Raw genomic sequence first — 16,367 nt, forward strand, 5'->3', positions numbered from 1 at the left:
CAAAATATTATTCAAAGTGGAAAAATTTAAACCAAGTTGTCTGAACCGTGATTCTAAAATGTCTTTCCTCAAGAAGAAATACCGCGGCAGAATAAGAAAAAGATATCTATAGTCTCATCTTCTCCAGAGATTGGGCGCAGAGGGGAGGGTTCCGGACCAGCCCTGTGACGATAAAACCTTAAGACTGGTATTAGACAACGCGATCGGGTAAATATTACTTTAGTTTTCCTCGTGGGAAAGGAATTTCGTGCCAAGGAAATAGGAGGTGTCGCTTTGTATATCTTATAGCTTATAGCTGGTTTCGAAAGGTTTCGAATAATCGCATTTCTCCTTGATCTAGCAGTAGTTAGGTTAGCTGATGTAGGAAATAGTGACAGCACAGGCATTTGAGGGCCACTCTCGAGAGACTGTCAGCCATTTCGTTCATGAATAATCCCTCCTGTCTAGGCATCCCAAGCAATCTAATTAAGTTTATGTCGGCAGGTATTAGAAAATGAAATGTATGTAAAAGGTTAGTTCCACCATTTGCTGTAAGCGAAGAACATAAAGATAAAGAATCCGTTATTATGACTACCGTCGATCGCGATGAATTTAGTTTGCATAAGGCTATCATTACAGCTGGAATTTCAGCCAGAAATACGGATAAGGGGTGTCGAATTCTGATTAAGAATTACCAGTCTAGAGCAGGAGCGAAAATGACAATTCCAGAATTTTCTTCACACTGAGAGGTGTCTGTCGCGATTACCGTGTTTATAATTAAGATCAATAACTGATCTTGTAATGGTCCGTTTACTATATTACTAGAGGGACATTTTGCACTGTTTAGGTAGATCTCGTCATAGGCGCTTTGTACACTCTCTCGCACATCACAAATAGGTGGCACCTCCAACATGCGTACACTCAAGGGATTAATCAATGTTTTTACAAAGACCACCTGTGGTGTATAAAACCGAGGCCAGTGTACTCTAAAGAATAATGCAGACTGGGAAAGGAATATGGTTTCCAAACTTCTAATGGGGTATTCATACGTACTTAAGAATGTTTGTACCGTCAACAAGTGAAATCTACAGAATATTTAGGGCAACCTGACTTCTTGATGTAGTACGGTATTGGTAACAACTTTCGACAGCAGCCGCGAACCTCTTCGTCAGTGTCGTCGTCGTAGTCGTCGTCGTCGTCGCCTAGTCTTAAATTGATCGTGGCAGTACAATACCATTAAAAATAATTAAAGATCAATTTATCGTTAGAATATCATCAAAATGTTTAACGATAACAGCAGAGATCGCAGTATGACAGGCTTCACATGCTACTCCAGTTACATACTATAGCTACGAGGAAGGAAATTGATTGATTGATTGATTGATTGATTGATTGATTGATTGATTGATTGATTGATTGATTGATTGATTGATTGATTGAGAGTGATTGAGTGAGAGTGATTCAGTGAGTGAGTGAGTGAGTGAGTGAGTGAGTGAGTGAGTGAGTGAGTGAGTGAGTGAGTGAGTGAGTGAGTGAGTGAACTAACGACGAGGCGTCGAGTGCAATGGGACCACTCCCTAAGGCGTGCCCTGCGTTAAGTGTGAGTGCAGTTGCCACGAGATTGACCACAAGCTTCTGTCGATGATTTTTTCTAGAGCACCTCTTGTTTGTAATCCGCGGCTTTTCTTCGCAATTTAGAAGCCCGTGCTCGGTCCCTGCGCTTTAATTCAGCACGATGACAGACTTAGGGGAGCTACTGAAGAACGGTGCAAACAATGTATGTCGCACTCGATATATTGATGAAAAACGATCGAAAACAACTTTGAACCTCGGGTGCTATAAGAGGCAATAACTTACGCTCTGGCTTTTCTTAGAACTCAATTCCTGTTCTTCAACATCAGAAACAGGACTGGACCGCAGTACAATACTTTTTGAACAGCTAAGTGCAGTACTAAACTACACAAAAAAAGGGCAATGTGCGCATACATAAAACGATTCGTATGGCGCTCCTGCACAGCGTCCATCAAAATAAAGCCACTTACAATCTTTGCCTGGTCCTATGTATGCATCGTCTTTTGTACGTCCGTCCTTCTGAGTTGCTCTTAGCGCCTGGAGAGTATGCTATAAATCCGAGACGCAACCACCTCAATAGCGTTAGTTCATAAATGCTACTTCAAAGCAGCAGTTTTTAAGCCTGGAAAGTGCTTCCACCACGCTGTTTACATGCACTCAACGACGCGGTAGAAAGCGTACAAACAGTGCCACTGCTTCATAAAAAGGCAGGAAACTAAAGGCCTCAATACTAACCGCCGTGAATGGCTCTAGAACATTACGTCACGCGCTTTATGGCGCTTTACGTTACGAACGTTCAATATTGTTGATGCTATTGCTCAGATACGGCCGAAATTCCCCGAATTCGGCCCGTAGTAATTACGTTCCTACAACTCCGTGCAAAATTACGTTGAATACCTTTTCACCTTCCGCTCCGAACATGAAAACTCTACATCGAACAGACGCAACATTTGTCACAGTGCGGCGCTGTACCATCTAAGTGCATGGTCATGAATGCACGCCGTGTCTAAATGCACTGACCTAATCGATATGGGCAAAATGGGATCGGTCTTCGTTCACGGAAGCCCCGACTTGCGAAGAGAGCGTCTAGCATAGGCGCCGCTCGTGGCCTTCTACTCGCCGATTACGCCCGTAGGCCGGGGTGTGTGTCGGCTAAGAAATGCGAGGCGCTTCCACGGCTTTCAACGAACGGCCCCGCAAACCCATTTGCGAGCGCACACCCGGTGCTACCTACACACCGACGAAGGTGTTCAAACGAGACCTACGAAAGAGCATGTGTGCAGATCCAGTTATTTTGCTCTGCAATATTCAAAACAAATATTCACTCTACGACTGGCACCAAGCCGAGCGACCCGGAAAAAGCTTTGTGCGAGCATGCGCACGAACGCGGCGAGCATCTCGCTGCCGCGTCCCCACACCAACACGCCGCTGCGCATACGCAACACAGAGCATCCGGATACATTCGATTACTCGAGTCATTTTCTGTTGCTTCGAGTAGACAGGCCATGTGCATGCGAAGTTCAAATTGCGAAAAATTATAGAGCACTACTGTAAAAATGGCATCCTAAGTGAGCGAGATGACTGACATTTATTTTAAGTTAGACAGCGCAGCGCGCCATTTAAAAGCGTGGCAAGTCCGTAATGATCAGTTTAAACTCAAGGCAAAAAAAAAACGCGTCAAATATATTTTAACAAAACTGAAGTACTTTCTTTAAGCATATCAAATCATCTATCGGCATCCCTGGACGCCCCTTTCCATTAGCGCTTCACCGGCGAATATGCGACGGCGTGTCGAGCAACCCCTCGAGACGAGACGCCTAATCCACGCGTCTGGGACGCGCGGAAAGCCCGGGTATGCCATTTTGTTCGACCGGCACTGTGCCTTTCAGCGGTGCTGACTGTGGCCCAAGAAACACTCAAGACCTGGGACCCCACGTATAGGCAAGCTTAATCGTAGAACGCAGCGCCATTAGAGCAGAGGAAACTCTTTCATCGATTTGCCTCGGGCCACCTGACACCGAGCGCAGTGACACGCAATAAAGCACCGACTCGATCCGCTGCGTTCACACTCTATCATGGAGTGAGCTGAGTTAAGGTAGAATGTAGATCTATACTTCTCTCAGGGAACCAAGGTGCGAAAGAACGTCTACTACGCAAGGGATGGAGCGAAATCCAGACGAATATATCGAGACGAAAAGCACACAAACGCCTAAATGGGTGCACCGCGCGTTTTCTCATCGTGTCTGATCGTCTGAACAGTGTCAACAAGCCAGTTTATACGGAGGTCGTTCTCTGTCACACATTACGTTACGGCGCTGTGAAGCAATAGAGCTAGCGGGTCAGGATTTCTCGTCGCAATGAGGCCGCGGCCTTAGCGTGTTTGGCGTCATTACAAGTGCGGACAAGTCGAAGACGGTAGTACGCGCATGCGCAGTCGAGCAGCACACATACCTTGTTCCCCACGGGGAGCGTATTTGGTGTCTGCCATACGTCTCCGTTAAGTCTAAGCTAGGCGCCGCTCCCCCAAATGACACGCAGTGCGAGCCACGTGGATGTGGCAATGTCGTTGGCTTTGCAGGTCGTACACATCGTCTCAGCAGTATAATAAAGCGAAGGACATGTGCGAAAGCAGCCGTCAGAGTTTTCCTGAGTTGCGCCCGCTCAGACAAAAAGAAAGGGGGGGGGGGGCGAAAAAAAAGAAATGCGGTAGAGATTGTGCAGCGTAGCTGCTTATCAGAGCCTTAGCGGATATCCCGAGATAAACTGTATTTCCCAGCTAGTAATTATGCGAAGCATTCCTTGCTGCTTCGCATGATTTCTAAGATATATATATATATATATATCGTTCCAATTAGTTTGTGAAAAAAGAACGTCGTTTTATGCATTGAAGCACACAACTAACTGGAACGCCAATGAATGCATTTCTCCGCAAAGTTTGGGAGTTAATATCTCGAAAGTGGCGTCGTTCTGAGAATTCGTTCTGAGTGGATCCGCCTTGTGAACTCCACGGCTACAATTTGTAAATTGCAATGTGGATCATACGATAATTCGTTAAAAAGGTAATCAGTGCACTTTTGTTCATTAGTCGATTTTGCATTTCCATTTTTTTTTTTTTTTTGCTAGTAGTGTCCGCCGCTTCGAGTCGAGCACCTTATGAGCTAGAATATTTCTATGTCTACAGGCAACTTTTAAAAAACTTTTAAAAAATGTTAGCTGACACACCCTGTATATAGCCTACCATGCATACTCGAGCTGCTGGGTATATGTTCATGTTTGCGTTGCCGGCGGTCGCGGACTTGTCGTTATCCGAGCTCCGTCATCCGACTCTCGTCTCCGATTCTCGCGTGCTACGTGCGCTGAGCCAGATGGGCAACGTAAAAAGGTCCGCGTATGTACGAACAGCCATCCAAAAGCAAGTTTCTCACCCCGTGCACGCCAACAATCTCCTGACGCTCACAAAGAAGCTCTCGGAAGACTGCAGCTTCGAAGAGAAGTGCGTCAATTTGGACATGGTGTTCTTCAGATATTTACATGAGCAGCTCGAGGACGGCGTGCTACTGGGGTGCTACTGGGCGCAGAGGAACGGAACAGCTAGACAAGCCCACATTATTTCTGGCCCTCAGCATTTTGTGCGGCACCTTTATGCTACCGGGCGCAGAGGAACGGAGCAGCTTGGCACGCCCACATTATTTCTGGCCCTCAGCATATCCGAGCTCCACAATAAGTTCGGATATGCTCGAAGTAATCGAGAGAGTCACAGAGCCGGTTGAGGCGCGCCGCCGCAGGGTCCATGCCATAGCCAGCTACTTGCAAATTGCTTCGCATAACTTCGATAACCACAGCACGCGGAATCTGCATAATTTCTTTTCTGGTCATCAGCTGACACCGTCGCCATCTTCGACCACTAGCTAGTTAACTTATTAATGCGAAAGCATTAAATGGCTTATGAGTCGGAAAATCCGGCGTTGGCGGCATGGCCACACGACTGTACAAAAAGGCTATGAACCCTCGACCATTGGTGGGAGTCGAGCCCGCGGCCTTTGATATTAAGACTACGAACCCTCGACCTTAGGGATAAAGTCTAAGGCGAAGATAATTAAAACACGGTTAATTAGGGTATAGTTAATTACGGCACTCGAGCCCACGACTTCTGATCTTAAGGCGAAGTTATTTAAGGTACGTTTAATTAAGGTATGGTTAATCAAGACACTCGAGCCCACTGTATTTGGTGGGAGTCGAAGCCTCGGTCATTGGTGTGAATTCAGGTGAAGTTAAAGGCACAGTTAATTAAGATATAGTTAATTAAAGCGCTCGAAGCCACGACCTTTGGTGAGAGTCCAACCCACGACCTTTGGTGTTAATTAAGGTGAATTTAATTAAGGCACAGCGAATTATGGTATAGATAATTAAGGCACTCGAAACCACGACCTTTGTTGCGAGTCACACCCTCGGCCTTTGGTGGGAGTCGATCCCACGACCTTGCGTTGTGGCATAATTTCTAAGCATCGTGCGGTGGTCGCAATATTTTTGCATTCACCCACGTAGGGATAAGCCCTTTCACCTTTTCGTCCCTTACTGAAACTGTGTCACATTCATATGTACGCAGTGTCGTTAGTACTTAATTTGCGGTGTCTACTTGGTATACACTGCAGACATTTATAGCAGCCGTGCTAATAATGGCTAACGCTGAAGGAATTGATACAAAACACAGGCAGCTAGGCAAAATAATCACAACGCGAGCAACCAGTTGAACCACATGCACTGTATACCAGTTGTGCTAGTTATAATATCTAAGGGGATGCTTTGTGACCGTGTCACAATTACAGAATCTAGAACACCAAGACAGGTGGGCACCCCCCCCCTCCCCCAAAGCTTAACTATAACCAACGCGTCCCGCTTCGAACTCAACTACTCAGCAAGGCTGCCCTAGTTTTTAACGATATGCTCATATTACTGCCCTAAATTACCAATAAGCCGATCATGTTAACGAGAGAATAAGCTTTCCGCTGCTTTAGGCAAGAAGAAGAGGAGGAGGATGGGTGTTGGTCGCTAAAGGCGAAGCTAGTCTTGCAAAGGTTGCCGGCAATTGCTCCGCCTAAACGTCACCCATCAAACGCGATTCGGTCTGAAACACATTGCAGTACAGCTAACAACACCAGGTATCAAAATCTTGGCTTGTGGATAACACGTTCTATAATCAACCGCTTCAATTCTTTTACATGAGGAGAACATGCACGCTTTTCATTTAAATTATCCCATATTTTGTGACGCAAATATTTGAATGAAAATATAATACAGAAAAGTTGCGACGGCAATTAAGGAGTAAAAAGCAAGAATGCCTCACCTCCGCGCACCTCGCAGACGATAACCAAGCTGATGCCTTCATCATACGGTTTGGTGACACCGTGAAGTACAGTGCCACTCCCGTCTCGGATCACGGGGGCAGTCGGGGGCTCTGCAATGGGAAAGGAAATCAGAGAGGGAGATAAGGAGAGACGAAGAATGAGAGATACACGAAATAAAGTAGAAAGGTAGGGAGGTTTGCCAGAACAAAGAACAATATCCGGTTTGTTTACCTGCACCAAAATAAGAACAAAGAAAAACAATTATGCGATTCCACTGGCATATCCAAAGCCTACTCGACTACTCAAGCACCGTCCCTATCTCTCATCGGTACACAAGGCACTCTTGTGTTCCGTGATGAGCACTGGCCTATGTGACCAGCTTGGACTGCGTGGCGCCGTCTGTGCGCGTGAGCCAATTCATCACCTCTCTCCTTCCCCCCCCCCCCTTTCTCTCCTTTCTAGTCCCTTCTCCAAGCGCACGGCAGCGAACCTGACACTTTTCTGGTTTACACCCCGGCCTTCTCCCTTTCTTTTCACTCTATATTCTAGGATTTCCGTTAAGTTATGTATAACATCACCAAAATCTCCATTCGCATCAAAGAATCGAGAACTGCTAAGTGCTGTCCAGAGTAATTGTATTCCCCACCGAGGTAGCCAAGTGGCTATGACGTTTCGATGCGGAGCTCGAGGTCGTGGGTCCTAAAGCTGCCGCAGAGGCTGCATTTCGATGGGGGCGAAACGAAATAAAGCTCGTGTACTGACATTTAGGTACACGTTAAATAACTCCTGGTCGAAATTAATCAGGTGTCCTCGACTACATCGTTCCTCACAATCATACCACCGTTTTGACCATATAACACCCTAGAATTCAATTCTTAGTAATTGCAGAGTCCTCGGAGTCTGGGTTTTCAATGTTTTAGCATTCCTAGGGTATTTCACGCGCTTTCTAGGGGCCGAATATATATCTATGTGGGCCTTTATCCAACTGTGTTCCCGCCTACCTGGGTCACTGGGTAGTCCGTTGTGGAATGGGTAGCGCATCCGGCTGCTGTGCGGATGTAACAGGGCTCAAAACCAACCATCGGACTAACTTGGGTCACTGAGCACGTGGGAATGTGACACATTCACACAGACAGCTGAATTGATGAGCATACAGCATAAAATAAGCCCACAAATAGCGAGAGCCAGCTCTTGCGTTACCGCTAAAATAATCTGACAGTATTGAGATTAGTAATAGTGCAATCGCAAAAGCGGTAGCAGGGAAATGGTTGCAAGATAGGTTTCTGTGTAATTTATTTTTCCTTAATTAAGCCGAAACAATGTTCGTTCTTGTGGGAAATAATTAGAAGTTCATCCGTTATTTTTCTTTTATATTTTCTTTGATAAGGTTTACGAGAGCGAGCTCTTTGCACGTGTCACTTCGGCTTGGCACAGAATGCCAACTCGAAGGCCCTTTAATGAGCGGGTTCGAGTCTGGCCCACGCCCGTGCCTTCAAGCCCGAGTCCGGCCCGGGCCCAGCCAGGGCCTACCAAAAAAAAATTACCGACGATTACGTTACTTCCTAATGCGAAATTTGAGCGCAGCAAATAAGCTGTTTCACCTTTTGGATAGATTGAGGCAAAGAAATCGAGCAACACATGTATGCGCTATCACATAATTTTTTTTTTATTTTTCACACGTATTCCTTTAACAAAGACTCCACTAACAGTTCTTGACAGTCATGAAGGAAGCTTTGTGGTCGGAGAAATAGACTGATATATGTTCGACTTGGTACACCAATGCTTGATTCTCAAAGACGAGATCTATACAAGTGCCTCGCGAGGTTGTCACAGCCGTGGGGGAAGCAGAGGCTAAGCGCCGCCGCCGAGAAGACCCTGCCGTTCGCGCCGCCGAAGCGGAGGCTCATCGCCGCCGTCGAGAGCAACCAGCAGTAAGCGAGGCTGAAGCAGAAGCTCATCGCCGCCGCCGAGAAGACCCTGCAGTTCGCGCCGCCGAAGCGGAGGCTCATCGCCGCCGTCGAGAGCAACCAGCAGTAAGCGGAAGCGGAGGGGGGCGGCGTGTACACCCAGCGGCAAACGATGGGGGCAGAAGCGCGCGCAGCAAGCGGACAACACGATAAAGGGAGGAGGGAAGAGATAGCAGCGACTGACTGATGCCGCTGACGGCGATAGTGAGTCAACCCCAGCTATCCGCCACACAAGAACAGGGGGGGGGGGGACCCTTTCCTCCTCTTTCTGCATGGCGGCGACGGTGTTCTATGCAGTCACGTTATCTTGACTCTCTGGCGGCGTCAGCGGCATCCAGCGGTATCAGTCGGTCGCTGCTAGCGCTGGGGGGATGAAAGGGGGGCGGAGCTGGTTACGAGGCCGACGACGACGCCGACGCCGACGACGACGCCGACGACGACGCGAAACCCAGGAACGGACGCCAAAGAGCTGCGCTCTAAAACGCTTCGGACGGCCCGGCTCGCAACCGAGCCGGTCACGGGCTTTCGAGTCGGCCCGGGCCCGTGCAGTGCTCGAGGCACTAGAGGACGCCCGGCCAGATGGAACGGTGAAATGTACGCGTCGACGAAGTAGAGATGGGGCTGTCTTGGTGACATGCGGATTTGTGGATACGCCGACGACACCTGCGGACAGTTCTGTGGGAGGTGTCTCGAGGTTCGCACCCACGACCTTTGGATTAATTAAGGCTACGAACCCCCGACCTTCGGTGGTAGTCGAACCCACGACCATGGGTGTTAATTAAGGCACAGTTAACTCGTAGTTGAGGGCTCCTAGCCTTTCTTATACCATCGTTTGGACCCACCGACAACGCCGGATTTTGCGCTTCATGAGCCCTTTAATGCTTTCACATTAATAAACGAGAGCGCTATAAAACATCCTTTGCAGGGAAATGCCATGGAGGAAGCAGGACCTCATAGGATCCTCAAGTGATTCGCCAAGCTCGAGATCGGGAACGAGAGCGCCGAGCCCGCGCCGTTGCTACCGTGTTACACGTGAGTTTCTTCTTTTTCTTTTCTTTTCTTTGTTTTTTCGCCAAGAATTGTGGCGCTGAATTAGGGCACACATCATTACTGACGGTAAATCGGGCCAGCAAGAGCACATCTTTTGTTTTAGAATATTGCTTTCATGAGTGTTCACGTCGATTTCTATTTACCTGCGAGACCCGCCTGAACACACGTAAGTGCAGTTTTCGAAGAGCCCTCATCAGGTGTTTCTATTCGTTCGAAAAGGTCATCATACGCGGTTGTTTTGCTGTAACTCGTCTATGTATACCCGAGGTGAACGCGGATCGAGCACGTGCCAAACTGAGGCACGTGCGCGCCATCATCAATCCCATATATATCGGATCCAAGGCTTTTACGACACCTTTAAACAACACGAATGAAGAAGAGACGGCGCGTAATGCAAAAAACTACGCGCGGGAACGCGAACCGTCTGTCGCTGACAACGGGAGTCCACAAGAACAAAGTGTATCCATTGCGAACTTCACGCCTTAGCGCCAGGTGAAGAAGAAAAAGAATCAAAGCCGAACAAAAGCCAGCACGCTTGAACACATGGACGCACCCATAAAGCAGTATGCACCTGCAGTTAGCTAGTTCCTCATGGAAAGTCTGTTCTGACGTTATTAATAACGAGGCAACAAACCGATGCCATGTCGAAGCTACTAGAAAACAAAGGAAAGGTTGAATTTAAATTGGATTCTGCGTAGCAAGCCGCTCCTTTGCACGAACCCAACTTCTTTCTTAAGCCTCTTCAAGTGTGACTGTTCACTCTTTTACTTGTTCTTTCTATCTGTCTGCCTGCAAGTTATATAGCTGAAGGTAAAGAGAATTAGTGCGGCGGAGCGCAAAGCCTAAGGGTGGCTTTTCATAAAGCACTAAGGGATAACGAGAAAACTCCACAAGTATTGTCACCAAAGCACGTTACAAACTTGAGTACATTCTGAGGGCAGCACAGAAGAGCTCCTCTGTGTTGTAGCTGCACAAACGAGCGTTCGCCAAAAGCGCTTCGAGCATCGCCAAGAGTACCGCTGCGAAACGCTGCGTCGTAGCGCAGCGCCTACTGAGCATTAATCACAGACCACGCCCGCAGCGACAGCGCGAAAAGTCCACCGATTTGAATAACGCCGCTCGGGTCGACCGAGGCGCCAAACGGCTTTAAGCAACGCTCCGACGGACAGGCCTGGCTGGCACGTAGCCTGCTCAAAATGCGCCGAAATGAGCGAGCGTCGAAGCAGAGTAATGCTGGCTAAGGAGGTTAGGAGATCTCCGTTCACTACATGTTGGCCCACATAACCACCTTGCACGAAAACATCGTTAATGTTTTCTTTTTCTTGTATTCCTACGCATCCGTTTCTCGTTGCACTCCTATAAGCAGGCAACGAAGCACGCACGCTAATCTTCGTTCGCCATAAGTACAGGAAAGCTGAGGCATCTTTAGCCTTCTTAGCTTCTTTTGCCATGTATTCCAAGCGCAACGCTACGCTTCTAAGAGATCGCCAGGTGCACACAGTCACCATGTTTCCACTTGTAAACGTAACTGTTTCCTAAGTGGCCTTGCGGGCAGTTTGCTTTGTTTCAGTTGCAATTATAGAAAAGGTTGCAGTGCGATGCTGCCATAGAAATTACGGAAAGAGTTGCTGGCTCTTCCGTAATCGAGAGTAGGTGTAAGCATGAAATGGCAATCAGCAAAACAGATTGCTTGGAGATGATACTAGCCACAATCTTAAAATGGCTGTAGGTCGTGTTCGCAACGGCACACCCCACCACACCACACCGCACCATGTGTGCATTGGTCAATATGGACGCTGCCCAGCTAGAAGAAGAAAACCGGCTGAAGGCCGCACGACAGGCAGCGAAATACGCCAGAGAGACAGAGCGCACTGCCTAGCTAGACGAAGAATGAATTGAATTCTGCGGTTTTACGAGCCAAAAGCGTGATTTGATTGACAGGCGCCGTAGTGGGGGACTCCAGATTAATTTTGACCACCAGGGGATCTTTAACGTGCCCTCATCACCTCCATCGAAATGCGGCAGCTGCGGCCGGGATTTGACCCCACGACCTCGTGCTTAGCAGCGCAACACCATAGCCGCTAAAGGCACGTTTATAGTCCGACGTTATCGGCGCGCGGGCGAGCGTCGTTCACGGTCAGTCACGCTACGTCAGTTGCGCTGCGCCAGCCGAGATGCCATCCCCCCTATACTTCAACGCGCGCGCCGGCGGCTGCTATCTTCGGAGCATGCGCAGAACGTTCGCCAAGTCGCGCGCCGTCCGCAAAAGCCGTCTGCGGAGTTGTGGTGGCGCCTTTTTCTTCTCGCGGAATGCATTGTGATGCGAGAGTTCCGTCGACTCCGACGCGCGAATAGACGACCGCACGCCAAGTTTCATCCTAGACGCCAGCGCTCGTTTCTCCCCTGGCGGAACGATTTCATCTCCAACGGGTGTAGGTTTCCGCCGCCGCTTCCCTTGGCCGGAGCGCCCGCGTTCAGTACGCGCTGCGCGCGCAACGTCTCTTCTTTGCGACAGCGCCTCTTCGGATGACCGGAAATTATTGTGTTGTTAACTGTCACGACCGCAATGTAAACACGAAAGGGTTGATGCCACCAGTGATATATTCTGCCAATTCACAAGAAAATGGCACGAAAAAAAGCAGACGACAGACATGGATTACTGCGGTGCGCCGAGCGAAGTAAGCAACTGGCAAACGAAGCGTTCGACGAGCGCTTGTCCTGTCTTGTTTCTCGTGCTTCGTTTGTGTGTGCGCTGCCCAAGAATGGAAACCACTTCTGTTGTATGCGCTAGCAGTGGCTGAAGTTCACGCGTGCCGAGAAATTGAATATGTGCACGATGCATTGAACATGACCGGAGTTCATTCTCGCTTCACCACTGCACCGATCGATTGAGTTATTGGACGATAGACGCCCGTGTCTTGGTCGCGCCGGCATTGCAGAAGCAGGAATGATTACTAATACTTTCGACTTCCATCTCTTGAGCACTGTTAAAAAATGGCCAAGCTGTCTACATTGCTGCCTCTATTCCATATTGTAGGGGACGTAGTAGGTAAAGTTGTGTGCGCATATCGTAAATGTGCTATGCAGCGATATATTTTGTTTATTTCCGCACAGTGTCGATGGAAGTCCGTTGTCTCCATCAGAGACAACACGGATTTGTAGCAAACATTGTGAGACACTGCAAAAATGACTTTAGCTCGTATGTGCCGCATCGTATGTGCTGACGATTTTTCCAGCGGCACATACGATGTCGTTTACAATTACCTGCTCAGCGTCACTTACACGGTTAAACAGACGCTGCCCTTTTGCAACCATAAAAATAATCGTCAATCGTATCGATCTTCTTAAAGGTAAATAGAAGCGTGTACAGTCTGTTTCACACTTAGGGGAAAACTCGGAACGTATTGCATCGCGATGCGGCAAGCAATGGAGTCGTGCGGTGGCAGCAGCTCGAGCAGGCGCAGACGCTCGAGGGGCGGAGTCGTGATCTGCGTCGTCTGCTACGGCGGCGCGCGCTGGCCGCATTGTCGGGAAGCGTGCTACTGTCAGGGGCAGTGCACCGATTTCATCGGTACAGCGGGAGCTGAGCTTATATTCTTTACTAAACGTTGTGGGAAGCCAAACTCCGAGGCAATGAAGGCATTGGCGATAATGGAGTTCCACAAACTTCTTTTGACAGCATGCTTGGTTTGTTCTTTCGAAAGGCCGGGGTACTGAGCGCGTGCACGTATATTTCTTCACTGTGTGTGCTACCGTAATAAGCAGTGACAAGACGCACCAAGATGTGCGCGGAACGTGCTCAGTCTTTATTTGACTCGAAAAGAAAACAAAGCACTCAACAATGATAAATATGGGGGTCGAACACGATGAAACAAACGGATACGATTAAAGGAATGTTTTAGGTTAAGACAATGAGCTGGAAGTGATTTTTCTTGACAATCATTCACTACACCAGACAGACCCCACCCGCCGGCGGGGAACTGGACACGCCACGCTCCGAACTTCAGTTAGTATCTCGTCATGTCCACAGCGGCCGGCAGCGATGACAGCGCTCATCCTGGAAGGCAGTGAAGTGTAGAATGACTTGATCAGGGATGTGCTCATTCGCATCACCTCTCAGACACTGAAGATGGTGGATCGAAGCGTATCCTCGGGCGTCTGATAGAGGGGATGGTGCGCCAGCGATACTTTCAACGAGCCCCAGACATTTTAAATGGTGTTGGCGCCCGGGGATTGAGGCGGCCAATCCAAGAGAGTGACTGCGCGCTCTTCCAGCAGTTCTTGCACAACGCGAGCAGTGTGGATCGGCGACCTATCGCGTTAGAATATATAGTCGCCCTCCAGGAACGGGCCGTTAAGAATGTATGGAATCAGTACGTCGTCTATGACTGCCCTGCACCTTTCAGCAATGAACTTACCTTCGAGGCGTATCAGTGGGCGTCGCACAACGCTTAGTAAAGAATACCGGCTCATTTCACGCAGTAACGACGAGATCGGCGCACTGCAACTGACAGTAGAACGCTTCCCGACAATGCGGCCAGCGCGCACCGCCGTAGCAGACGACGCCGTTCAAGATCCCGCCCCTCGACCACCTGCGCGAGCTGCTGCCGCCGCCTGACTCAAGCGCTCGCCGCATCGCGATGCAATGCGCTCCGAGTTTTCTAACTGTGAAACAGACTGTACATCGTCCTTCGAATAAAACGTCCACGCACACACACGTAGGCACACACCGCGCGCGGTACGAAACGTGCCCAAACACGCGCAGTGCAAGAGGCAATCAAGGCGGTGCGAACGAGAGATGGGAGAGGGGTACCACCCGCTATTAGAATTTTGCTTCGCTTGCGGCGCTCTCAACGCCGGCGCAGCAGCGCCGCTCTCGGTGCCGTTCTTGTCTATGGCTCAGGAGTCATATCAGCGCCGGGCCCGTCGGGGCGCGTCGGAAGCCGCCGGTTACGTTGGCTACGCCGGTGCGCCCGACTATTGGCCTCGAGCTCCACCACTGGAAAAGCTGGCGCCACCATCGGCGTGTCGTGCTAGGAGGGATCACGTGGACATAGCGGCCGCGTCGGCTGCTTCGGGCGCGCCGAAGCGAGCCGGAAACGAGTTTAAATTCGCTCGTACGCTGCGGTCCTCATTTAGTGGCGAAATTTTCCCGCTTCGAGTGTCTCCTTTACAACGCTTGAAAGCACTACAATAGGTAGTGGCTGTCTTTGAAGGCGCGCAACATGGTAGGCTACTGCTCGGTGCCGCAGGGTCGGACGCTCGTAACGGAGGCCGGTGTCAGCCTTATTTACACGTAGCCGCAGGACAAGAAGCTGCGTGAAGCTTGGCTCGCGAAACATAAAACCGGTAAACAGTCATCGGCTACAACTCGGGTATGCAGCAAGCACAGACGCGAGGAAGATTTCTGCTACGGCGCCCGGTTTGCGATGTTCTGAAAACGCGCACTGAGACGCTCGGCCGAGTCCGCTGCCCGACTAATGCAAAGACGGTTTGGTCTATGAACTTGTCGATGCTATAGATACTGGCAAGTTCAGTGGAGTGGAAAGGCAGCGGTAAGAAGCACATTTAAATGAAGCATGGCATATGGTCATGTTTGTGTTATGAATTAATGCACCGGATTACAAAAAAGGAGCAGCGGGAAATTGCACGCTGAGAACACTGATAAACATACAGTGCGACGCAACTCGAGAAATGGTATTGAAAGGTCAAAGAATTTAGAAGAAAAAAAAAAGATTGAATCGTCGCGACGGCACATTACAGTCCCCGTAGGCGTCGAAGTCTCTACAATGAAATCATTTTTGAACAGCTCTGATAGCGCCTACGCAACAATGGTTGCTGTATACTGTAAAATGCTCATATTCTGCTGCCTAAAGCTCATGGCACGGTGCGAAAACGCGCGCGCGGAGAAAGCGAAACAGTGCGCGGACAAGCATGCAGACGCGCAGTCGGTCGCTGCGAATCTGCGCGATTGCTGCATTGAGGCTTCGTTCTATTACGCTCCATTTAGTTATACAAACGCTATAAGAACATATTTCACATAGCTTGCTCTCAGCGTTTACCTACCTTTCACGCAAGAAGCCAGTTCGGGAGACTCCATCGCGGCGACCGCGCGGAGTGGCGTTCACTGTACGTATTCGGTAAAGAGATAGCGTCTGTAAACGATTGTGTGCTTTCAGTTTGCCCAAGATTATTATTTAGACAGTAAGAAACTTCTCTCATGTCGAAAGTACTTGCAGAAATGTCCGGGAGAGCTCACGCGAGGTGTTTTCTGTGAGCGCTGACAGCAAAACCTATGAGGAGCGCGCCACGTAATCTCTCATACTACGCCAGCGAGGCGCTTCCGATAGATGGCGACTCCGTAACTCCTCGCCGCCAATAGAGGGCTCGTTTTCGCCGACGTGACGTAGCGTGCGCGCGCGCGGGCGTTAGGTCGGACTATAAACGGCCCTTT

At 49.2% G+C, this 16,367-nt stretch overlaps 1 protein-coding gene across 1 annotated transcript in view; it reads right to left on the minus strand.

Moving 5' to 3' along the window:
* LOC142578783 (synaptogenesis protein syg-2-like) overlaps positions 1 to 16,367 on the minus strand; it is a 198,476-nt gene that overhangs the window by 18,055 nt on the left and 164,054 nt on the right. The window contains exon 3 of the mRNA XM_075688353.1: positions 6,896 to 7,006. Coding sequence (XP_075544468.1) covers positions 6,896 to 7,006 — 111 coding nt within the window. The remainder of the gene's footprint in view (positions 1 to 6,895; positions 7,007 to 16,367) is intronic.

The sequence above is a fragment of the Dermacentor variabilis genome, chromosome 4 (genome assembly GCF_050947875.1).
Source record: "Dermacentor variabilis isolate Ectoservices chromosome 4, ASM5094787v1, whole genome shotgun sequence".
Lineage (NCBI taxonomy): Eukaryota > Metazoa > Arthropoda > Arachnida > Ixodida > Ixodidae > Dermacentor > Dermacentor variabilis.